At 47.2% G+C, this 26,915-nt stretch overlaps 1 protein-coding gene across 1 annotated transcript in view; it reads right to left on the bottom strand.

Annotated features, from left to right (window-relative positions):
* The window catches only part of VWDE (von Willebrand factor D and EGF domains), a 198,573-nt gene that overhangs the window by 45,660 nt on the left and 125,998 nt on the right, over positions 1-26,915 (bottom strand). The window contains exon 20 of the mRNA XM_063925264.1: positions 2,169-2,303. Within this exon, the coding sequence (XP_063781334.1) occupies positions 2,169-2,303 (135 nt within the window). The remainder of the gene's footprint in view (positions 1-2,168; positions 2,304-26,915) is intronic.

A 26,915-nucleotide genomic window follows, 5' to 3' on the forward strand; every position in this document is an offset into this window, starting at 1 on the left:
ACTTCTCATTTATCTAGCACCTTCTAGAAGATAGTACCTGAAATCTGATTGGCTGCTATAGGCAACATCCCATCTTGAATAGAACTCCCATTTTAGAGGGTAATTCCAAGTTGATCACAGCAGGAATTTTTTTTAGCAGTTGGGCAAAACCATGTGCACTGCAGGGAAGGCAGATATAACATGTGCAGAGAGAGTTAGATTTGGGTGGGTTATTTTGTTTCTGTGCAGGGTAAATACTGGCTGCTTTATTTTTACACTGCAATTTAGATTGCAGATTGAACACACCCCACCCAAATCTAACTCTCTCTGCAAATGTTATATCAGCCCCCCTGCAGTGCACATGATTTTGCCCAACTGCTAAAAATTTCCTGCTGCGATCAACTTGGAATTACCCCCTTAGTAAATTTACCCCTAAGAGACATGCCACCACTTGACTAGTAGTCTCCATAGAATTACATAGCCTGTAATTGGGCGCTGCGGATCCCTTGTGGCGCCATATAAATAAAGGATAATAATAATAATAATAATAATAATAATAATTAAGCTGCACCCAATAACTAACAATAATCTGTATTTGCAGTATAACTGCTGGAGAGATAATCCATGTTAGGGCTTTAGGGGTAAATGTATGAAGCAGTGATAAGAGTGGAGAAGTGAGTCAGTGGAGAAGTTGCCCATGGTAACCAATCAGCATTGAAGTAACATTTATAATTTGCATACTAAAAAATTATACAGAGCAGTTTATTGGTTGCCATGGGCAACCGCTCCACTGGCTCTTTACTCCACACTTATCACTGCTTCATACATTTACCCTAATTGTCTGAGACGGACCCAATGTTGCGATTGGACGCAAGTGTGTAATTTATTTCTACTGTGAATGCGTCCGTGCTCTCAGAGTCGCAGTTGCAATTAGAGACAAAGGCGGGTAGATGTACGAATCAGTTTAAAGAGTGGAGAAATTAGCCAGTGGGGACGTTACCCATGGCAACCAAGCAGCTTTGAAGTAACATTTATCAAGTGTATTTTATAAAATTATACATAGCAGTTGATTGGTTGCCATGGGCGACGTTTCCACTGGCTCAGTTTTCCCCTCTTATGACTGCAAACATCTACCTCAGAAATGTCTGGGTGGTGACTGGTAGGTGGCCATGTAGACGCACGCAGATGGTCCCTCTTGGGGGCACGTTATGAAGTGTCGCTTGTGCGTCACTGAAGTAGTTGTGAACTCAAATGCATAATCGCTCACACTGGAACCTATATTCTAAGGGAAAATCTGCACAAAGCATAGGGCTGCTGCAAGTTTCGATGGTGGGACCGATGGTTGTGACTAAAAACGTACCAAGCGCAATTTCACCATCTAAAGACACTCAATGTGGGTGTCTCAGTCCTTGTACATGCAGACTGTAATTGCGGGGAAGGTCTTGTAGCAGCATCTTCATAAAATCACAGAAGCAATACTTGCAATAGACGCACACATGGACGTTACATCGTCCGACGCAGAATAAGGACTTTACTGGATTATAAAGACTGGCGAGTGCCCTCATATACTGTATGTATAAGCTTCAAAGAGTAATATGCAATAAGGCGTTATCATGGCTCCCTCTTGCAGCCATGCACACGGACAATGGCCCTCATTCCGAGTTGTTCGCTCGCTAGCTGCTTTTAGCAGCATTGCACACGCTAGGCCGCCGTCCTCTGGGAGTGTATCTTAGCTTAGCAGAATTGCGAACGAAAGATTAGCAGAACTGCTACTAAATATTTTCTTGCAGTTTCTGAGTAGTTGCAGACCTACTCCTAGATTGCGATCACCTCAGTCCGTTTAGTTCCTGGTTTGACGTCACAAACACGCCCTGCGTTCGGGCAGCCACTCCCCCGTTTCTCCAGACACTCCCGCGTTTTTCCCTGACCCGCCTGCGTTTTTTAGCACACTCCCGGAAAACGCTCAGTTACCTCCCAGAAACGCCCCTTTCCTGTCAATCACTCACCAATCAGCAGTGCAACTGAAAATCGTCGCTCGAACACCTGCAAATCTACTAAGTTTTGTGTTAAATAACTTAGCGCATGTGCTCTGCGTACCATATGCATGCGCAGTTAGCAACAAATCGCAGCATAGCGTAAATCGGCAACGATCGAACAACTCGGAATGACCCCCAATGAGCAGTACTCACCACTTCGCTTTGTGTCAGAATGGGTAATCTCATTTCCACCATTTATCCCGTTTCTCCCACTGCCATTGTGCTTATTGTCATGATAACCTCCCGGGACCTCCGTTGTGGGGCTCTGAGTTGTCAAAAATATTTGCTCTGTACGAGATAAAGAAGAACAGAACACGGATGACTTTCCCAAAATACCATTCACAAAACCAGGTACCACACTGTCATAATGGTGATAAAGTGTTTTATTGCACTATAACAACATAATACAATTTTGCTTATGGAATAATTGCGGTATCTCGTTGGGTATATGATCCCGTCGGTCGGAATCCCAGCGGTCAGCATACCGACGGTGGGATCCTGGCCGCCAGAATGCCAACAGGACGGCGAGCACAACGAAGCCCCTTGCGCTGCACTCGCCACAGGTTCTATTCCCACTCTATGGGGGTAATTCCAAGTTGATCGCAGCAGGATTTTTGTTAGCAATTGGGCAAAACCATGGCCCTCATTCCGAGTTGTTCGCTCGGTATTTTTCATCGCATCGCAGTGAAAATCCGCTTAGTACGCATGCGCAATGTTCGCACTGCGACTGCGCCAAGTAACTTTACTATGAAGAAAGTATTTTTACTCACGGCTTTTTCTTCGCTCCGGCGATCGTAATGTGATTGACAGGAAATGGGTGTTACTGGGCGGAAACACAGCGTTTCAGGGGCGTGTGGCTGAAAACGCTACCGTTTCCGGAAAAAACGCAGGAGTGGCCGGGGAAACGGTGGGAGTGCCTGGGCGAACGCTGGGTGTGTTTGTGACGTCAACCAGGAACGACAAGCACTGAAATGATCGCACAGGCAGAGTAAGTCTGGAGCTACTCTGAAACTGCTAAGTAGTTAGTAATCGCATTATTGCGAATACATCGGTCGCAATTTTAAGAAGCTAAGATTCACTCCCAGTAGGCTGTGGCTTAGCGTGTGTAACTCTGCTAAATTCGCCTTGCGACCGATCAACTCGGAATGAGGGCCCATGTGCACTGCAGAGGAGGCAGATATAATATGTGCAGAGAGAGAGATTTGGGTGTGGTGAGTTCAATCTGCAATCTAAATTGCAGTGTAAAAATAAAGCAGCCGGTATTTACCCTGCACAGAAACAATATAACCCACCCAAATCTAACTCTTTCTGCACATGTTATATCTGCCTCCCCTGCAGTGCACATGGTTTTGCCCAATTGCTATCAAAAATCCTGCTGCGATCAACTTGGAATTACCCCCTATGGGTGTTGTGGGAATAGCCCTTGACCCCCTGCCGGCACTCTGGCGGCCAGATACCAGCGTCGGTATGCTGACTGCCGGGATCATAACTGCATCCTGCTGTATCTTATGCTAGGAATTGTCTGGACCACTTATTTCCTTTTATTTCGCCATATTCAAAATGTTGTAATGGACAAGAGTAATTAATGGACAGCTGTAATTAAAGTGAAATAAAACCACGATTGAAAGGAAAACTTGATTGTCTGGAGAGCAATGTACGGGTCTCACTCTTGGACCTGGCCACACAAGGTTGGTTTCAGGAGCTGGTGCATGGGGTAAGGTTCTCAGGCTGGTACCAGTAGGGGGCAGTCAGCCTTATCACCATGACCATAGAGATGTGAAGGCTGGTGCAGGAAGACCCTGGTATAAATGCTCCTCTACATGAAATAGAACTTACACATCCATGTTGCATAAAATCCTGCTGCTTAACATGGTGACCATTGACAATGCTGAATTCCTTTGTCGTATAAAACACCTTAAGAAGTCTAAGAACACTGTACGCTGTTTACTTAAGAAGTACCGTAATGGTACGCTATTTGCGTAACGATCGCTCAGCCGTAGGCGAGACGCTCAAGCGTCACGTTCGCTCGCGGCCCAGTGATCACAGGACACGTTATTGGTTATGTCTAGGGAAATGATTCGCTATGGCGTAGCTTACGCTCGAGACCACGAGGAGGTCACCAGCGATGCCGACGCTCACAACACTATACCTTTATGTAAAACCTTATATCAATGAAATACACTGCATACCTTAATGTGAGTACATGGTGTAAGTGCAACCTTGTGTAACCTGACTAACTACAAAGCTGCTTGTGCGTCACCGACGCTCAAGTGAACACTTAACACTATAGAAAATACACAGATACTGGTTTAGGGTTCCAAAGCCTATTAACTGTATTATATCTAATATACTTGTAAAAAAAGGATAACAGTACATATGATACACTACAATATAACAGAGACTTCCTAACCACAGAACTAAACAATAAATACAAATAGACAATACTACGCTGACCTAGATACAATACAATACAATACTATAATACTATAAGGTATATAAGAGAAAAGAGGAGAGAGAGAGATAGAGAGAGAGAGAGAGAAATTGGCTCGCAGAAAGACAATGATTATGGAGAGAACTTACGCACAAAGGGTATGATCGCCAGCGCCTCGATATCCAGCTCCCGATTATCAGCAGATAACCGTTGATGAGAGAGTGCTCTTGGATATGGTCGGCCTGCCTATTTATGCCCCACACACAATGCAATCTAATGGTCCCTACAGTCTCACTGTCCATTGGACGCAGGAATTCGGCTTCGCATTATAACAAAGGTCATAGGTTGATTCATACAGGTAAACTGTCTTGTATCAGTGGCCTAAGTTATGTAACACAATGGGTGATGACCAGCACATTCCTGTCTTCTGGAGACCTTTTGTTTGGCGAATACAAAACAGAATCCTGTCTGGGTTCTGCTCTATATTCATGATGTCCACTTTCAATTGAGACAATGACGTCTCAGCCCTTATTTTCCTGTATACAAATCCAGCCCCATTTGTAAACACAGGTGTTGGTCTTCTCCATTGAGTCTCAAAGCTCAATGTAATTAAAGGCTATTGCACTCCGTCTGCGGGAAAGATACTGATTTGGAGTACAATTGATCTTCAATTACTATTCTTGTGATTACCTTATGCATGTGTAGATATGAGGCCCTCTTAACATGCAAACTATTGTTTGGGGGATCTCTGAGGTCAAAGAGCCATTTGAGACCCACTGATGCATGACTAAGTAAGAACAAATGATAATAGAAAATAGACATAACTTGTTATGTCCATAACTATTCGCACGAGCGATTAATCCGCTCCAAACCAACACCGGAATATTGCTGATTAAATACTCTTCCGATGGGTACCAAACACTGCTGTATGATTCCTGTTAGACCCTTCGTACGATGTAAAGAGGGATTCCTCGGCTCAGGGACGTTCTATTTTAACCAAACTTTCAGAATCTATCAAAGGGACCATGATCTATAAACTACATTAATTGTGAACATTTGTAACTAATGAGTCGCACGCTACGATCACGTAAACTCTACCGTAAATGCGCATACTGCGCGTGCGAGTGCACGCTATTGCGGGTATGCGCTTCCACGGGAGAGCGTACGCATGCGCAGCACGGACCAGTGTGCGGTGCAAATATGGCAACGTGCATTGAGACATTTTTCTGACTTTGACAGTCCACCCTTTGGCAGTCAATAATAACTGCCACAAAATATTTAAGGAGAAAAATGTAAGTCAGGGGTTAATTGATTTCCATGGTGGGGAAAGGAAGAAGAATGGAGTAGGTGTGAAGAGGGTATGACCTAGTGAGAAAGTAGAAGCATGTGTGTATGAGTCCATGTTTGGAGGGTCATGTATCATCGTGCCGTACGTGTGGTAAATCAAGCTTCGAGGTATTGCGAAGTATACATTTGAATTCCTTCTTATCCTGTGGTACAGGTCTGTGGATGGGCTGTCAAACTCTACCGAGCTCATTTCGGCTTTCAGTTGTAACAAAATGGGGATGCACATTTTAGTTGATGATACATGAATGGGGGAGGTATGTGGTTGCTGATATCTGTGCCTGTATTCCCTATCGTCTATGTGTGTCGTTACCTGAGGGTTGTAGAGATGAAGATAAAGAACACTTACGAAAAATGCAATAATATTCTATGTCAGGGAAATGTACATTCGTCGATTGAGGTCTTGATTGGTGTCAGTTGATTGGAGTCTTCTTCTTTGTGCTTTTGCTCATAAATCGTGAGTAAAGCATACAACGTCCATGGATTTACAAAAAATGTTGGGCTATCGTGATTTTAAGGTTCCTAGGGAAACTGGGGTACCCATGGCATTGTCCATCAAAATCTTGTTTATCAGGTCGTCTGCTCTTCTTCTTTCCATCTTTCCGTTGTCGGCCCCTTGGCTCATCAAATCCTTCGTCTACGTGGGTCTTTGTACCTCGGAGGAAAACATAGAAATGGGTGAAAGACGGACCGTATACTCATTACATCATTACGTCATGGTTTCTAGCATTGGGTCATAAATCAAATCCAGGTTAATTACAGTTTCCTCACTCCTCAAGCTCATCACTTTCGTACTTTGTTTACACCTCATCAAAGCCTGCCCGCATCTAAATATCAATCCAATAGATATAACAACACCTAAGATACACAGGAGAAACTTTCCAACATCCATTATGACTCCTTGAGCCCACTCTCCTAAACCGGAGAACCAATTTCGCGGGTTCAACCATGACACCCAACCAGTCAGCTCATTACCTACAGCAGCAAGGGTGAGATTGTGTTTCCGACGAAATTCCCACTTTAATTGCAGAATATCATCCATCTTTTGGTCTATGACCTCTACCGGATCCTCGGTACTATTTGTGATGTACGTGCAACACTTTATGCCGTACTGTGTTGCCAATGTAACACAATATCCGCCTGTTACTGCTGTAAGGTAATTAAGAACCATCCTATGCTGAACTAGTTCTGTTTTGTAAGCTTGGAGTTCCCTTCCAGTGTATCTAAACGTGTCATCATACATTTCAGTGATATTATCTAACAAATTGGCGAGTGCGGAAATGTATTTATAATTCATCACTCCTCGAGCGGTACGAGTGGAATCTAACGCTACCAGAACCTGAATCCCGGTGGATTCATGGATAAGATCAGAGGCCGGATGCTCTAACCTTTCTGACAGTTGTCTTTTAACTCGGTGTTCGTAGTGAGTGTGAGTATAAGGAGCTTGGGCACCACGGTGTATGTCCTTCATTTTGTCATGTGTTACAGTCATCACTTCAGGCAATACTTTTCCAATATAACACAATCCTTCAGAGTTTGGGGCAAGCCACTTGTACGCCTTTCTCCCGCATATGAAATATGCGTCATCGGGGAGAACATAAGGGACGGAGAAGGACATGACCATGTTACAAACCTTCCAGGTGAAATCTCCTGACCCTAATTCTTCCATCTGCCTAATGCACGTATCAGTTTGTATGACATGTGCACAGTATCCTGGTGATACCTCTCCAACTCTAGTAATCCTATTTCCTAAGGTATATCGATACCGAAAAGATTTTCCTCTACTGGCTATGTGGCGTACGAGCTCTGTATCTGTAGGCATTCTATCTGCTCTGTGTGAAAAGGTCATGGTAAGGTTGCTCCATGACACTTCCCAATTTCCCGGTTTTCTAGGATTGGAGATGTTAAAACATAAGAGGGACCTACCCACATGGTACTGGTGGAGCTTCAAACTAGGAGGGCTGGAGATGTTAAACCTCCGGTCCACCGGTCTCCCACCACTTAGCTCAAGTACCTCCCCTAACGTTAAAGGAAATGGTACTAGCCCTGATTTGCTGTGACCCTGAGGTACTTGAGAGCATACCCAACAATCTGTTTGGTTTAATACGCTACCCACTAGAGAGTGATAGTCACTCAATGGATGCCGGTCCATATGGTTATTAAGACTGGATTGGCATTCTTGTTACAGAGCCTACAGATACGGTCTTTCTTCTTAAACTAACAATCCTTCAAAGAAAATGTTTACAGATAACAGGGTGGTTAGATCGTGCCCGGTACTCGCCTTTGCTTGGTGATTGGGTTGCTATTGGAAATTTACACCTCCGTCTCAGTCCTCAGGACCTTTCTGGATCCTTTCTCGACCTCACTGGTACTCTCACCGAAACAGACTGCTCTGGTCAACATCATGGTTAACGGGAAAAAATCCATATCACAGTCTCTTGGGGCAAGTCCATCTTACAGGAGGAGAAAAGAAGAAATTTGTAAATGGGGTATAAGAAAATCAGTTTGAGGGGGAGAGAACTTGTTACGATAATAAGTTCTCTCGTCTTGTTGTTCTTCTTGTTCTGCTGTCCTCTCAAAGGTGTTGTCTCTCAGTCTTCAAAAACGATCATTCTGGTGATGCAATATTCCTTCCTAACCGACGATCTTTCTGTAAGGAGCAAAAATCTGGCATTACCATTGGTCCAACTGAGGGGTGACATAACATCTTTAAACCATGGAAACATGAGTGAGAAGAGAGAGAAAATAAAAAAAACAAAAGAGATAGAGAACAATTCATGTGCATATATACATTACATAACCCGACAATAACCACCAATAAGAGAAGAGAAACAAAGCATTTTTAAACATTGTAAGAAAACATTGTTAGCATTAGAAAAACATTGTCAGACTATCAGGCTGTCGTATCTACGTGTCTAATGGTCTCCTTGAGCAGTCCCTCCCCACCAGCACTTGCATTATTCCACTGTCTGTATCTGGCCAGAATACATTGTGGCGGAGGTCATGCTGGGGTTTGGTAGACTTCTGCAAGGACCAAGTGGATATGCAATGTGTGAATTCTTACCACTACTAGTCAGAGATGGGGATAGAGAGAGGGAGAGAAAAACATTTTTCACAAATACATTTACAACGTTTCACCTGGTCATCCCTGTGTCTTTAGTGAATGACCTCCCACTTTATTAATCGTTACCTCAGGCTTACCATCAGTCCTAATGATCACCTTTCTTGACTATATTTTATGGGTGTGGCCCAAAATTCTTCCTATATGATCCCTGATTATAATGGTGTATGTTGTAACTTTGCTCATTTCTTGGTCTAGGGGGTCTAACTTTATGTGGGTTATTACAGTTGTTGGCATAATGCCCTTCTCTTCTACAATGGTAACAAATCCTTGGCCTTCTCCATGTGCTAGGGGCCTGGGGTTCCGGTCGACTTGATGCATCCTCTAGTGCTTGGATGTTCAGTGTCATCAACCGCTCTCCCTGCGCTTCCCTGGTTCTTTGGATATTTCGGTCATGCTCGATAGCGGACTCTCTTAATGCCGCCACCGAGATACCTCTCCAATGAGGTATTGAAGTTTGTACCCTAATTTTTAGTGTGTCTTTCAAGTTGCTCGCTAATACGGACACAGCTACCTCTCTGTGGTGTACATTAGTTTCAATGTCATCTATACCAGTGTACCTAGCCATATCCTGCAGAGCCCGGTGAAAATACTCTTCTGCGGATTCACCTTCTTTTTGTCTTATTGTATAGATTTTATTCCACTTTGCTACTGTAGGAAAATATTCTTTCAACTGTAGATTGATTCTTTTTATATTATCTTGGTTATACTTGTTTGTTAGTGGCACTTCCTCATCTAGCTTACAATCAGTGATAAATTTCAATGAATCAACATCGGGGGGTAAACATGCCCTCAGCACTGTCCTCCAATCTTTGTTACTTGGCTCTGCAGTATGTCCTAGCACTCTAATGTATCTTTGACAAGCAACTAAATCTTTCCTGGGATCAGGAAATTCAGACAGAATTGCTCTTAATTCTGTTCGGGAAAAAGGGCAGTACATGGCGATGTTCCTGACAGGAGTGATTCCTGAAGAGTCAGTTTCCCCATTTGGTACTGCAATTACCCTAACAGGATTAAGTCCAGTAATGTCATTCTGAATTGGTTCTAGGATATAAGGTACATTTGTTTGTGCGTGATGTATATTACCATACATACCTGTGAACACGACCTCACCTGACCCTCCATTAGGGGGTTTGATTACAGTTTTTACCGACTGGGTCGTGTCCACCTGGACGTCTTGTGTGATGGCTTCTGAAAGAGGTGCCGACATCGTTCTTGGTTCACTTTCTGGTTGGTGTTCCTGAGGAAAGTTTAACATGGGGTGCGACTTGCATGGGTTAATAGTTGTACATTCAACAGTATTACAATTATCTTTGTTACATTTATTACACTTATTCTTATTATCTGTACTACTGTTGCTAAGAGCATTTTTATTGTTCACCCTTGTGCTTCTCTCCGCAACCACAATCCCCTCCATTGCCACTTCTCCTCTCTCAAGATGAAAGTTAGGTAAGTAAGTTATATTTCTTTGCATTTCACTCTCCTGTTGCCATATTTGTAAACAATCATAATGCTTGATTCGTCTCTTTGCTGATTTGATGAGACATATCCTTTGCCTTAAATTATGCAACACCTCTGAGTCAAAACTACCTATCCCGGGAAATGGTGCCTTATCCCCCGCAGTCATTCGTGTCCATTCATCACAAAAGGTCTCAGAGTGGGGACCATATTTCCCCCACATTACTAACCGAGCAGACCCTCGGGGTCTGCAAGCCTCTGGAGTCTGAATCCCGACCTCCGACCGTCTCTGTATTGTGCACTTGGCTGCCATTGTGGACCTTTTTAACACAGAAAAAACTTCCTAAAATGCACCAAACACAGAACTTCCTTAAAACTTCTTCTGCTCCGGGTATCTCCGTTCCGCCTTCTAGCAGACACGTGTAGCCGTTGCAGGCCCTATCTCTAGAGATTTTCCTGAGAAAATTCCCTTCCTTTTTCTTTACACAAATCACGCTTGCATGTGCTCCCTACAACACGTATGAGGGCAAGATTTACGCATGGATATACGACCTCATAACCCGTTGTTATTGGTCACACATACAACCGTGCGGTCCAATCGTACCACTTATAGACACTTGTTGCCCATAAATGGTAGGATCATTGGAGTCTCCCTACTGTGCTCCAAAACAGCCAGAGCGTAATACAACGAAAACTTTATCACACTCTGTTGCACGTTTTCACTCAGATCGTGCTCATCACATTCCACATAGATCACAAATTATCACATAGATCACAAAGTCCACAAAGCGGGATTATCACCTAGATCACAAAGTCCACAAAGCGGGATTCAATACACTCATACCGTTTTCAACCCAATATCATTCTTATAGTTTTCTGATCAGAAAAATCATTTCCCGTAGTCTGATAGCTCTCCCCAGAGGTACTACAGTAAAACAAGGTATTTAAACTAAGTTTTGGAAAGCTGAAATCAATTTGTGTTATTTATCGCCTTGCGTTATTTACCGCTGTGCGTTACTTATCGCCTTTGCGCTAATTATCGCTTTGCGCTAATTCAACTTTTCGTGACTTGAGCTACGTGGGCGTAACCAGACGCTACGTTGCGTAGTGTACGCTGCGTGCGTCTGCCTTTCGGATTGCGTACGCTAGTCTTTGTTAGCGACACGTGTACGCAATGCAAAGGATCCACCGTAACACAATATATATTTTATCAATGTAGACGATCCCTGATCATCTACCGCAATCCACACTGCACACTGGCTGCCTCGTCTCTCGGACAAGCCGTGTGTTGTTCTATACTTTAACTATTACCTCTACTTATTAAATAACAGCAAATCTCCTTTTAGCCCTTTCTATCAACTATAAAATTTGGCAAACAGGAATAGTGATATACGAAAAATGAAACAGAAATGCAGATATATGCGTGCGTACGCAAGACAAAAGAAAAATAAACAGTTTTAAAAAGACACAAGCGTTTTGTTCTTACTTCCGGTCCCGGATTCCTTCAGCACTCTTAATCTAAGCGAAAGCAGACGCTTATCCCGTCAGCAACTGCGAGACAACCTCCCACCCTTTGCTGGAGGGATAATGTCTGCTGATCTACCCAGTGCAGATATGAGAAGGATAGGACACGCCCCCAATTGACAATGCTGAATTCCTTTGTCGTATAAAACACCTTAAGAAGTCTAAGAACACTGTACGCTGTTTACTTAAGAAGTACCGTAATGGTACGCTATTTGCGTAACGATCGCTCAGCCGTAGGCGAGACGCTCAAGCGTCACGTTCGCTCGCGGCCCAGTGATCACAGGACACGTTATTGGTTATGTCTAGGGAAATGATTCGCTATGGCGTAGCTTACGCTCGAGACCACGAGGAGGTCACCAGCGATGCCGACGCTCACAACACTATACCTTTATGTAAAACCTTATATCAATGAAATACACTGCATACCTTAATGTGAGTACATGGTGTAAGTGCAACCTTGTGTAACCTGACTAACTACAAAGCTGCTTGTGCGTCACCGACGCTCAAGTGAACACTTAACACTATAGAAAATACACAGATACTGGTTTAGGGTTCCAAAGCCTATTAACTGTATTATATCTAATATACTTGTAAAAAAAGGATAACAGTACATATGATACACTACAATATAACAGAGACTTCCTAACCACAGAACTAAACAATAAATACAAATAGACAATACTACGCTGACCTAGATACAATACAATACAATACTATAATACTATAAGGTATATAAGAGAAAAGAGGAGAGAGAGAGATAGAGAGAGAGAGAGAGAAATTGGCTCGCAGAAAGACAATGATTATGGAGAGAACTTACGCACAAAGGGTATGATCGCCAGCGCCTCGATATCCAGCTCCCGATTATCAGCAGATAACCGTTGATGAGAGAGTGCTCTTGGATATGGTCGGCCTGCCTATTTATGCCCCACACACAATGCAATCTAATGGTCCCTACAGTCTCACTGTCCATTGGACGCAGGAATTCGGCTTCGCATTATAACAAAGGTCATAGGTTGATTCATACAGGTAAACTGTCTTGTATCAGTGGCCTAAGTTATGTAACACAATGGGTGATGACCAGCACATTCCTGTCTTCTGGAGACCTTTTGTTTGGCGAATACAAAACAGAATCCTGTCTGGGTTCTGCTCTATATTCATGATGTCCACTTTCAATTGAGACAATGACGTCTCAGCCCTTATTTTCCTGTATACAAATCCAGCCCCATTTGTAAACACAGGTGTTGGTCTTCTCCATTGAGTCTCAAAGCTCAATGTAATTAAAGGCTATTGCACTCCGTCTGCGGGAAAGATACTGATTTGGAGTACAATTGATCTTCAATTACTATTCTTGTGATTACCTTATGCATGTGTAGATATGAGGCCCTCTTAACATGCAAACTATTGTTTGGGGGATCTCTGAGGTCAAAGAGCCATTTGAGACCCACTGATGCATGACTAAGTAAGAACAAATGATAATAGAAAATAGACATAACTTGTTATGTCCATAACTATTCGCACGAGCGATTAATCCGCTCCAAACCAACACCGGAATATTGCTGATTAAATACTCTTCCGATGGGTACCAAACACTGCTGTATGATTCCTGTTAGACCCTTCGTACGATGTAAAGAGGGATTCCTCGGCTCAGGGACGTTCTATTTTAACCAAACTTTCAGAATCTATCAAAGGGACCATGATCTATAAACTACATTAATTGTGAACATTTGTAACTAATGAGTCGCACGCTACGATCACGTAAACTCTACCGTAAATGCGCATACTGCGCGTGCGAGTGCACGCTATTGCGGGTATGCGCTTCCACGGGAGAGCGTACGCATGCGCAGCACGGACCAGTGTGCGGTGCAAATATGGCAACGTGCATTGAGACATTTTTCTGACTTTGACACCATTTATCAATCGGATCACTTATTCTTCAGCGCTGTGGCTGAATGGCCTGATGCACTGGCATATTTATAATGGGTGCAGTGTGCACGGTGCACATGGCCCCACGGGGTTCAGGGGGGCCAACAACGCACATCATGCACCCATTTTTTTCAATACTTACCCTCCGGAGTCCCGCGCTGGAGCAGCACTGCTGCAGAAATTACTGGAAAAATGATGCAGGGCCATTTTCTCTGTGTTTTGCGCATTCGTAGTAGGAAAAATCACTGAGAAAATGGCCAGTGCGCCATTTTCCCAGAGACCTGCACATGCGCACTAGACTCCGGGACAGCACTAGGGTCCCCTGGTGACCCTAGTGTCCAGAGTCAAAGCAGGGGACCCAGAAGGAGACTGCATGCGAGCCTCCTCCTCTCTTAAGACGCCCCTGGCATGATGGGATGATGGCGTCAGTGCTGCGGATGGTACGGGGTGGTACGGAGTACCATTAAGAAATATGGTGGTGGTACGCAACCCACCGCTGGGGTATAATTTATAAGGGGCATTTTTGTGTGTGGGACATAAAATTGTGTCAGTGGCATAACTGCGTGTGGCATAATATGTAATAGCCATTACGGTGTGTGGCATAATATGTGAGGCATTGCGGTGTGTGGCATAATTTGTAATGGGCATTACGGTGTGTGGCATAATGTGTAATGGGCGTTACGGTGTGTGGCATAATGTGTAATGGGCGTTACGGTGTGTGGCATAATGTGTAATGGGCGTTACGGTGTGTGGCATAATGTGTAATGGGCATTACGGTGTGTGGCATAATGTGTAATAAGCATTACGGTGTGTGGCAAAATGTGTAATAAGCATTACGGTGTGGCATAATGTGTAATGGGCATTACGGTGTTTGGCATAATATGCAAAGGTCATTACTGTGTGTGGCATAATGTGGCCATGCCCCTATTGTCATGTAGCCACTCCCCTAGGATCGTGTGACCACGCTCCCTCATGACATGTGACCACGCCCATTTTTACTATCAGTACCACTAAGAAAAAAAATAAGATTTTACTTACCGGTAAATCTATTTCTCGTAGTCCGTAGAGGATGCTGGGGACTCCGTAAGGACCATGGGGAGAGACGGGCTCCGCAGGAGACATGGGCACTTTAAGAAAGAATTTAGTTCCTGGTGTGCAATGGCTCCTCCCTCTCTGCCCCTCCTCCAGACCTCAGTTAGAGAACTGTGCCCAGATAAGATGGACAGTACGAGGAAAGGATTTTTGTTAATCCAAGAGCAAGATTCATACCAGCCACACCAATCACACCGTGGGCGGGATGTACTAATGTACATCGCCGCCCATCGCCTCCCTGCGCCACGATGCTGATCGCATATGTACTAACATATGCGATCAGCATTGCGGAGGACAGCTCTTCCGATAAGAGCTGTCCTCCGCGATGCGCAGCGGCAGACTGACTTCCGGGATTCGGCTCCAGAAATCAGTCTGCGCATGCGCGGGGTGACGGGGGCGGCCGCAGGGCATGCTGGGAGGGATCCGATCGGATCCCTCACACAGCGCCGCGGAGAGAAGCCCATAGGCTTCTATGGACGTACGCCAGCTAAAGCTGGCGTACCCCGCCGCGGCGCTGTCCTGCCGGCCGGGGGTTAGTACATCAGGAAAATGCGGTAAACAGGGAGTTTACCGCATTTTCCGCTTAGTACATCCCGCCCCGTATAACTTGTGATAACAATCCAGTAAACAGTATGACAATAACATAGCATCAGTTCACGCCCGATGCAACAATAATGTAACCCTTATTGAAGCAATAACTATATACAAGTATTGCAGAAGAAGTCCGCACTTGGGACGGGCGCCCAGCATCCACTACGGACTACGAGAAATAGATTTACCGGTAAGTAAAATCTTATTTTCTCTAACGTCCTAGAGGATGCTGGGGACTCCGTAAGGACCATGGGGATTATACCAAAGCTCCCAAACGGGCGGGAGAGTGCGGATGACTCTGCAGCACCGATTGAGCAAACATGAGGTCCTCCTCAGCCAGGGTATCAAACTTATAGAATTTTGCAAAGGTGTTTGTACCCGACCAAGTAGCAGCTCGACACAGCTGTAGTGCCGAGACCCCTCGGGCAGCCGCCCAAGAAGAGCCCACTTTCCTAGTGGAATGGGCCTTGATCGATTTAGGTAACGGCAATCCTGCCGTAGAATGCGCCTGCTGAATCGTGATACAGATCCAGCGAGCAAGAGTCTGCTTTGAAGCAGGGCCGCCAAGCTTGTTGGCTGCATACAGAACAAACAGTGCTTCTGTTTTTCGGACTCTAGCCGTCCTGGCTACATAAATTTTCAAAGCCCTGACCACATCAAGGGACTCGGAATCCTCTAAGTCCCGTGTAGCCACAGGCACCACAATAGGTTGGTTCATATGAAAGGATGAATCCACTTTTGGCAGGAACTGAGGACGTGTCCGCAATTCCGCTCTATCCATATGGAAAACCAGATAGGGGCTTTTATGTGATAAAGCCGCCAATTCCGACACTCGCCTAGCCGAAGCCAAGGCTAACAACATGACCACCTTCCAAGTGAGATATTTCAACACCACCGTTTTCAATGGTTCAACTTCAAACCAGTGTGACTTTAGGAAGTCCAAGACCACATTAAGGTCCCAAGGCGCCACCGGAGGCACAAACGGAGGCTGAATATGCAGTACTCCCTTAACAAAAGTCTGAACTTCTGGGAGAGAAGCCAATTCTTTTTGAAAGAAAATGGATAGGGCCGAAATCTGGACCTTAATGGAGCCTAATTTAAGGCCCAAATCCACTCCAGTTTGTAGGAAGTGAAGGAAACGGCCCAGATGGAATTCTTCCGTAGGAGCATTCCTGGCCTCACACCAAGAAACATATCTTCGCCATATATAAGCTCCTGGGCTTTTTCTATCGGAAGATAAACCCTTTTCTGGGTCGTGTCCAGAATCATGCCCAAGAAAGGCAGACGAGTCGTAGGAACCAACTGCGACTTTGGGATATTGAGAATCCAGCCGTGTTGTTGTAACACTTTCAGTGAAAGAGATACGCTGTTCAGCAACTGCTCTCTTGAGATCGTCCAAGTACGGGATAATTGTGACACCCTGCTTGCGCAGGAGCACCATCATTTCCGCCATTACCTTGGTGAAAATCCTCGGAGCCGTTGAGAGACCAAACGGCAACGTCTGAAATTGGTAATGACAGTCCTGTACCGCAAATCTTAGGTACGCCTGATGAGGTGGATAAATGGGGACATGAAGGTACGCATCCTTTATGTCCAGTGACACCATAAAATCCCCCCCTTCCAGGCTGGCGATGACCGCTCTTAGCGATTCCATCTTGAACTTGAACCTCTTCAAGTATAGGTTCAGAGATTTTAAATTCAATATGGGTCTGACCGAACCGTCCGGTTTCGGAACCACAAACATGGTCGAATAATAACCCCTTCCCTGTTGAAGGAGGGGAACCTCGACCACCACCTGCTGAAGATACAATTTTTGTATTGCATTTAACACTATCTCCCTCTCTAGGGGGGAAGACGGTAGGGCCAATTTGAAAAACCGGCGAGGAGGTACCTCTTCGAATTCCAGCTTGTAACCCTGAGACACAATTTCTATTGCCCAGGGATCCACCTGGGAGTGAACCCACATGTGGCTGAAATTCAGAAGACACGCCCCGACTGGCCCCGACTCCGGCAGTGGAGCCCCAGTGTCATGCGGTGGATTTTGCAGAGGCCGGGGAGGACTTCTGTTCCTGGGAACTAGCTGTATTGTGCAGCTTCTTTCCTCTGCCCCTCCCTCTGGCAAGAAAGGACGCACCTCGGACTTTGTTTCTTTGTGAACGAAAGGACTGCATTGATAATGCGGTGCTCTCTTAGGCTGTGAGGGAACATAAGGCAAAAAATTTGACTTTCAAGCCGTAGCTGTGGAGACCAGGTCCGAGAGACCTTCACCGAACAATTCCTCACCCCTGTAAGGTAAAACCTACATATGCCGTTTTGAGTCGGCATCACCTTTCCATTGCCGAGTCCACAGGACCCTTCTGGCAGAAATCGACATAGCGTTTATTCTAGAACCCAGCTGACTAATGTCTCTTTGAGCATCTCTCATATAAAGGACAGCATCTTTAATATGCCCCAGGGTCAATAAAACAGTATCCCTATCTAGGGTATCAAACTCCTCTGATAAGGTATCAGTCCATGCCGCTACTGCACTACAGACCCAGGCCGACGCGATTGCCGGTCTGAGCAAGGTACCTGAATGTGTATAAATGGACTTCAGGGTACCCTCCTGTTTGTGATCAGCAGCATCCTTGAGGGTAGCCGTATCCTGGGACGGCAGGGCTACCTTTTTGGATAAGCGTGTTAAAGCTTTGTCCACCCTAGGGGAGGATTCCCATCGTAACCTCCTCCGTTGGCGGGAAAGGATACGCCATAAGAATCCGTTTGGAAAGCTGCAGTTTTTTATCTGGAGATTCCCAAGCTTTTTCACATAACTCATTCAGTTCGTGTGAGGGGGGAAAAGTTACCTCAGGTTTCTTTCCCTTATACATATAAACCCTTGTGTCAGGGACATGGGTTTCCTCTGTGATGTGCAAAACCTCCTTAATTGCTATAATCATATATCGGAGTGATTTAGCCAAATTTGGCTGTAACTTTGCATCATCGTAATCGACACTGGAGTCAGAATCCATGTCAGTATCTGTGTCAACAATTTGGGATAGTGGGCGCTTATGAGACCATGACGGTCCCTGCGACATAGGATCAGGCACGGGTTGAGACCCTGACTGTCCCAATGCATCAGCCTTGTCTAATCTTTTATGCAAGGAATTTACATTATCATTTAAAACCTTCCACATATCCATCCAATCAGGTGTCGGCGCCGTCGGCGGAGACACCACATTCATTTGCTCCCTCTCCTCTCCCACATAGCCTTCCACATCAGACATGTCGACACAAGCGTACCGACACACCACACACACAGGGAATGTCCTTTCTGAAGACAGTTCCCCCACGAGGCCCTTTGGAGAGACAGAGAGAGAGTATGCCAGCACACACCCCAGCGCTATATAACCCAGGAATAACACAGTAACTTAATGTTAACCCAGTAGCTGCTGTTTATATACTTTTTTGCGCCTAATTATTATGTGCCCCCCCTCTCTTTTCAACCCTCTTCTACCGTGTATCAGCAGGGGAGAGCCTGGGGAGCTTCCTCTCAGCGTGCTGTGGAGAAAAAATGGCGCTGGTGAGTGCTGAGGGAGAAGCCCCGCCCCCTCGGCGGCGGGCTTCTGTCCCGCTTAAATTTTATTTCTTTGGCGGGGGCTCCTACATATATACAGTGCCCACCTGTATATATGTGTTCATTTGCCAGAATGAGGTCCCAAATGCTGCCCAGGGCGCCCCCCCCTCCCCCCTGCGCCCTGCACCCTAACAGTGACCGGAGTATGTGTAGGTGTGTGGAGCAATGGCGCACAGCTGCAGTGCTGTGCGTTACCTCCAGTGAAGATCACGAAGTCTTCTGCCGCCTGTGAAGTCTTCTTGCTTCTCATACTCACCCGGCTTCAGTCTTCCGGCTCTGCGAGGGGGACGGCGGCGCGGCCCTGGGACGGACGGCGAGGGTGAGAACCTGCGTACCGATCCCTCTGGAGCTAATGGTGTCCAGTAGCCTAAGAAGCAGGACCTAGCTTCAGCGAGTAGGGCTGCTTCTCTCCCCTCAGTCCCACGATGCAGGGAGTCTGTTGCCAGCAGAGCTCCCTGAAAATAAAAAACCTAACAAAAAACTTTCTATCAGCAAACTCAGGAGAGCTCACTGAAAAGCACCCAGCTCCTCTGGGCACAGAATCAAACTGAGGTCTGGAGGAGGGGCAGAGAGGGAGGAGCCAGTGCACACCAGGAACTAAATTCTTTCTTAAAGTGCCCATGTCTCCTGCGGAGCCCGTCTCTCCCCATGGTCCTTACGGAGTCCCCAGCATCCTCTAGGACGTTAGAGAAAATTGTACTTGCACCACTGGATGGCGTAAAGAGCAGCCTTTTTCAACAGGTGTGCCACGGCACAAAGTTGCCAGGTGTGCCGCCACCGCTGCCTGTCAGAGATGCCCGCTGCCGCCTGCCACACAGACCAGCCACTGCCCGCATACAGACCCGCCGCCGCCTGCCACACACACCCGCCGCAGCCAACAGCCAGTTATGCATGCTCGTTGGGCAGCGCTGCACTTCTGCGATAGCCGGCCCGTGACCTATGGTGACTCATAGGTCACGCACCGCACATCACGCTCCCCCCGCCTGCTCCTCCATGCTGCCTCGTCCCAGCGCTCCTCACTCCCCACTGAGAGGGAACGTTTTAAGGTTACAAACACACACACATTACCATAAGAAGGGCAGGTGTGTGGAATTACTATAGGGATGGGGGCGGCAGGTGTGTGGAATTACTGTAGGGGGGGCAGGTGTGTGGAATTACTGTAGCCCCCCTACAGTAAGTGTGTGGAATTTCTATAGGGGGGCAGGTGTGTGGAATTACTATAGGGGGCAGGTGTGTGGAATTACTATAGGAGGAGCAGGTGTGTGGAATTACTGTAAGGGGGGGCAGGTGTGTGGAATTACTGTAGGGGGGGGCAAGTGTATGGAATTACTATAGGGGGCAGGTGTGTGGAATTACTATAGGGGGGCAGGTGTGTAGAATTACTATAGGGGGCAGGTGTGTGGAATTACTATAGGGGGCAGGTGTGTGGAATTACTATGGGGGGCAGGTGTGTGGAATTACTATGGTGGGGGCAGGTGTGTGGAATTACTATAGGGGGGGCAAGCGTGTGGAATTACTATAGGGGGGCAAGTGTGTGGAATTACTGTAGGGGGGGCAGGTGTGTGGAATTACTATAGGGGGTAGGTGTGTGGAACTACTATAGGGGGGGCAGGTGTGTGGAATTACTGTAAGGGGGGGCAGGTGTGTGGAATTACTGTAGGGGGGGCAAGTGTGTGGAATTACTATAGGGGGGCAGGTGTGTGGAATTACTATAGGGGGCAGGTGTGTGGAATTACTATAGGGGGCAGGTGTGTGGAATTACTATAGGGGGGCAGGTGTGTGGATTTACTATAGGGGGCAGGTGTGTGGAATTACTATGGTGGGGGCAGGTGTGTGGAATTATTATAGGGGGCAGGTGTGTGGAATTACTATAGGGGGCAGGTGTGTGGAATTACTATGGGGGGCAGGTGTGTGGAATTACTATGGTGGGGGCAGGTTTGTGGAATTACTATAGGGGGGGCAAGCGTGTGGAATTACTATAGGGGGTAGGTGTGTGGAACTACTATAGGGGGGGCAAGTGTGTGGAATTACTATAGGGGGACAGGTGTGTGGAATTACTATAGAGGAGCAAGTGTGTGAAATTACTATAGGGGGACAGGTGTGTGGAATTACTATAGGGGGACAGGTGTGTGGAATTACTATGGTGGGGGCAGGTGTATGGAATCACTATAGGGGGGCAAGTGTGTGGAATTACTATAGGGGGGCAGGGATGTGGATTTACTATAGGGGGCAGGTGTGTGGAATTACTATAGGGGGCAGGTGTGTAGAATCACTATAGGGGGCAAGTGTGTGGAATTACTATAGGGGGCAGGTGTGTGGATTTACTATAGGGGGCAGGTGTGTGGAATTACTATAGGGGGCATGTGTGTGGAATTGCTATAGGGGGAAGGTGTGTGGAATTACTATAGGGACAGGTGTGTGGAATCACTATAGGGGGCAAGTGTGTGGAATTACTATAGGGGGCAGGTGTGTGGATTTACTATAGGGGGGCAGGTGTGTGGAATCACTATAGGGGGCAGGTGTGTGGAATTACTATAGGGGGCAGGTGTGTGGAATTACTATGGGGTGCAGGTGTGTAGAATTACTATAGGGGGGCAGGTGTGTGGAATTACTATGGTGGGGGGCAAGTGTGTGGAATTACTATGGGGGGCAGGTGTGTGGAATTACTATAGGGGGGCAGGTGTGTGGAATTACTATAGGAGGAGCAGGTGTGTGGAATTACTGTAAGGGGGCGCAGGTGTGTGGAATTACTGTAGGGGGGGCAAGTGTGTGGAATTACTATAGGGGGCAGGTGTGTCGAATTACTATAGGGGGGCAGGTGTGTGGAATTACTTTAGGGGGGCAGGTGTGTGGAATTACTATATGGGGACAGGTGTGTGGAATTACTATAGGGGGCAGGTGTGTGGAATTACTATGGGGGGCAGGTGTGTTGAATTACTATGGTGGGGCAGGTGTGTGGAATTACTATAGGGGGGGCAAGTGTGTGGAATTACTATAGGGGGACAGGTGTGAGGAATTACTATAGGGGGGGCAAGTGTGTGGAATTACTATAGGGGGTTCAGGTGTGTGGAATTACTATAGAGAGGCAAGTGTGTGGAATTACTATAGGGGGACATGTGTGTGGAATTACTATGGTGGGGGGCAGGTGTGTGGAATCACTATAGGGGGGGGCAGGTGTGTGGAATTACTGTAAGGGGGGGCAGGTGTGTGTAAATTACTGTAGGGGGGGCAAGTGTGTGGAATTACTATAGGGGGCAGGTGTGTGGAATTACTATAGGGGGGCAGGTGTGTGGAATTACTATAGGGGGACAGGTGTGTGGAATTACTATAGGGGAGCAGGTGTGTGGAATTACTATGGTGGGGGCAGGTGTGTGGAATTACTATAGGGGGGCAAGTGTGTGGAATTACTATAGGGGGCAGGTGTGTGGAATTACTATAGGGGGGCAAGTGTGTGGAATTACTATAGGGGGACAGGTGTGTGGAATTACTATAGGGGGCAAGTGTGGAGAATTACTATAGGGGGACAGGTGTGTTGAATTACTATGGTGGGGGGCAGGTGTGTGGAATCACTATGGGGGGGCAGGTGTGTGGAATTATTATAGGGGGCAGGTGTGTGAATTTACTATAGGGGCAGGTGTGTGGAATTACTGTAGGGGGCAGGTGTGTGGAATTACTATAGGGGGGCAGGTGTGTGGAATTACTATGATGGGGGCAGGTGTGTGGAATTACTATAGGAGGGCAGGTGTGTGGAATTACTATAGAGGGGCAGGTGTGTGGAATTACTATAGGGGGGCAGGTGTGTGGAATTACTATGGTGGGGGCAAGTGTGTGCAAAAACTATAGGGGGGCAGGTGTGTGGAATTACTATGGGGGGCAAGTGTGTGGAATTACTATAGGGGGACAGATGTGTGGAATTACTATAGGGGGGCAAGTGTGTGGAATTACTATAGGGGGACAGGTGTGTGGAATTACTATGGTGGGGGGCAGGTGTGTGGAATCACTATAGGGGGGCAGGTGTGTGGAATTACTATAGGGGGGCAAGTGTGTGGAGTTACTATAGAGGGACAGGTGTGTGGATTTACTATAGGGGGGCAGGTGTGTGGAATTACTATAGGGGGGCAGGTGTGTGGAATTACTATAGGGGGGCAGGTGTGTGGAATTACTATGGTGGGGGGGCAGGTGTGTGGAATCACTATAGGGGGGCAGGTGTGTGGAATTACTATAGGGGGCAGGTGTGTGGAATTACTATATGGGGGCAGGTGTGTGGAATTACTATGCTGGGGGGCAAGTGTGTGGAATTACTATGGGGGGCAGGTGTGTGGAATTACAGGTGTGCCACGAGCAGTGCTGTGCGTTACCTCCAGTGAAGATCACAAAGTCTTCTGCCGCCTGTGAAGTCTTCTTGCTTCTCATACTCACCCGGCTTCAGTCTTCCGGCTCTGCGAGGGGGACGGCGGCGCGGCCCTGGGACGGACGGCGAGGGTGAGAACCTGCGTACCGATCCCTCTGGAGCTAATGGTGTCCAGTAGCCTAAGAAGCAGGACCTAGCTTCAGCGAGTAGGGCTGCTTCTCTCCCCTCAGTCCCACGATGCAGGGAGTCTGTTGCCAGCAGAGCTCCCTGAAAATAAAAAACCTAACAAAAAACTTTCTATCAGCAAACTCAGGAGAGCTCACTGAAAAGCACCCAGCTCCTCTGGGCACAGAATCAAACTGAGGTCTGGAGGAGGGGCAGAGAGGGAGGAGCCAGTGCACACCAGGAACTAAATTCTTTCTTAAAGTGCCCATGTCTCCTGCGGAGCCCGTCTCTCCCCATGGTCCTTACGGAGTCCCCAGCATCCTCTAGGACGTTAGAGAAAATTGTACTTGCACCACTGGATGGCGTAAAGAGCAGCCTTTTTCAACAGGTGTGCCACGGCACAAAGTTGCCACCGCTGCCTGTCAGAGATGCCCGCTGCCGCCTGCCACACAGACCAGCCACTGCCCGCATACAGACCCGCCGCCGCCTGCCACACACACCCGCCGCAGCCAACAGCCAGTTATGCATGCTCGTTGGGCAGCGCTGCACTTCTGCGATAGCCGGCCCGTGACCTATGGTGACTCATAGGTCACGCACCGGACATCACGCTCCCCCCGCCTGCTCCTCCATGCTGCCTCGTCCCAGCGCTCCTCACTCCCCACTGAGAGGGAACGTTTTAAGGTTACAAACACACACACATTACCATAAGAAGGGCAGGTGTGTGGAATTAATATAGGGATGGGGGCGGCAGGTGTGTGGAATTACTGTAGGGGGGGCAGGTGTGTGGAATTACTGTAGCCCCCCTACAGTAAGTGTGTGGAATTTCTATAGGGGGGCAGGTGTGTGGAATTACTATAGGGGGCAGGTGTGTGGAATTACTATAGGAGGAGCAGGTGTGTGGAATTACTGTAAGGGGGGGGGGGGCAGGTGTGTGGAATTACTGTAAGGGGGGGCAGGTGTGTGGAATTACTGCAGGGGGGGCAAGTGTGTGGTATTACTATAGGGGGCAGGTGTGTGGAATTACTATAGGGGGCAGGTGTGTGGAATTACTATAGGGGGCAGGTGTGTGGATTTACTATAGGGGGCAGGTGTGTAGAATTACTATAGGGGGCAGGTGTGTGGAATTACTATAGGGGGCAGGTGTGTGGAATTACTATGGGGGGCAGGTGTGTGGAATTACTATGGTGGGGGCAGGTGTGTGGAATTACTATAGGGGGGGCAAGCGTGTGGAATTACTATAGGGGGTAGGTGTGTGGAACTACTATAGGGGGGGGGGGGCAGGTGTGTGGAATTACTGTAAGGGGGGGCAGGTGTGTGGAATTACTGTAGGGGGGGCAAGTGTGTGGAATTACTATAGGGGGGCAGGTGTGTGGAATTACTATAAGGGGCAGGTGTGTGGATTTACTATAGGGGGTAGGTGTGTGGAATTACTATGGTGGGGGGCAGGTGTGTGGAATCACTATGGGGGGGCAGGTGTGTGGAATTATTATAGGGGGCAGGTGTGTGGAATTACTATAGGGGGCAGGTGTGTGGAATTACTATGGGGGGCAGGTGTGTGGAATTACTATGGCGGGGGCAGGTTTGTGGAATTACTATAGGGGGGGCAAGCGTGTGGAATTACTATAGGGGGGTAGGTGTGTGGAACTACTATAGGGGGGGCAAGTGTGTGGAATTACTATAGGGGGACAGGTGTGTGGAATTACTATAGAGGAGCAAGTGTGTGAAATTACTATAGGGGGACAGGTGTGTGGAATTACTATAGGGGGACAGGTGTGTGGAATTACTATGGTGGGGGCAGGTGTATGGAATCACTATAGGGGGGCAAGTGTGTGGAATTACTATAGGGGGGCAGGTGTGTGGATTTACTATAGGGGGCAGGTGTGTGGAATTAATATAGGGGGCAGGTGTGTGGAATTACTATAGGGGGCAGGTGTGTGGAATCACTATAGGGGGGTCAAGTGTGTGGAATTACTATAGGGGGGCAGGTGTGTGGATTTACTATAGGGGGCAGGTGTGTAGAATTACTATAGGGGGGCATGTGTGTGGAATTGCTATAGGGGGCAGGTGTGTGGAATTACTATAGGGACAGGTGTGTGGAATCACTATAGGGGGCAAGTGTGTGGAATTACTATAGGGGGGCAGGTGTGTGGATTTACTATAGGGGGGCAGGTGTGTGGAATCACTATAGGGGGGCAGGTGTGTGGAATTACTATAGGGGGCAGGTGTGTGGAATTACTATGGGGTGCAGGTGTGTAGAATTACTATAGGGGGGCAGGTGTGTGGATTTACTATAGGGGGTAGGTGTGTGGAATTACTATGGTGGGGGGCAGGTGTGTGGAATCACTATGGGGGGGCAGGTGTGTGGAATTATTATAGGGGGCAGGTGTGTGGAATTACTATAGGGGGCAGGTGTGTGGAATTACTATGGGGGGCAGGTGTGTGGAATTACTATGGCGGGGGCAGGTTTGTGGAATTACTATAGGGGGGGCAAGCGTGTGGAATTACTATAGGGGGGTAGGTGTGTGGAACTACTATAGGGGGGGCAAGTGTGTGGAATTACTATAGGGGGACAGGTGTGTGGAATTACTATAGAGGAGCAAGTGTGTGAAATTACTATAGGGGGACAGGTGTGTGGAATTACTATAGGGGGACAGGTGTGTGGAATTACTATGGTGGGGGCAGGTGTATGGAATCACTATAGGGGGGCAAGTGTGTGGAATTACTATAGGGGGGCAGGTGTGTGGATTTACTATAGGGGGCAGGTGTGTGGAATTAATATAGGGGGCAGGTGTGTGGAATTACTATAGGGGGCAGGTGTGTGGAATCACTATAGGGGGGTCAAGTGTGTGGAATTACTATAGGGGGGCAGGTGTGTGGATTTACTATAGGGGGCAGGTGTGTAGAATTACTATAGGGGGGCATGTGTGTGTGGAATTGCTATAGGGGGCAGGTGTGTGGAATTACTATAGGGACAGGTGTGTGGAATCACTATAGGGGGCAAGTGTGTGGAATTACTATAGGGGGGCAGGTGTGTGGATTTACTATAGGGGGGCAGGTGTGTGGAATCACTATAGGGGGGCAGGTGTGTGGAATTACTATAGGGGGCAGGTGTGTGGAATTACTATGGGGTGCAGGTGTGTAGAATTACTATAGGGGGGCAGGTGTGTGGAATTACTATGGTGGGGGGCAAGTGTGTGGAATTACTATGGGGGGCAGGTGTGTGGAATTACTATAGGGGGGCAGGTGTGTGGAATTACTATAGGAGGAGCAGGTGTGTGGAATTACTG

The sequence above is a fragment of the Pseudophryne corroboree genome, chromosome 5, assembly GCF_028390025.1.
Source record: "Pseudophryne corroboree isolate aPseCor3 chromosome 5, aPseCor3.hap2, whole genome shotgun sequence".
Classification (NCBI taxonomy): Eukaryota; Metazoa; Chordata; class Amphibia; order Anura; family Myobatrachidae; genus Pseudophryne; species Pseudophryne corroboree.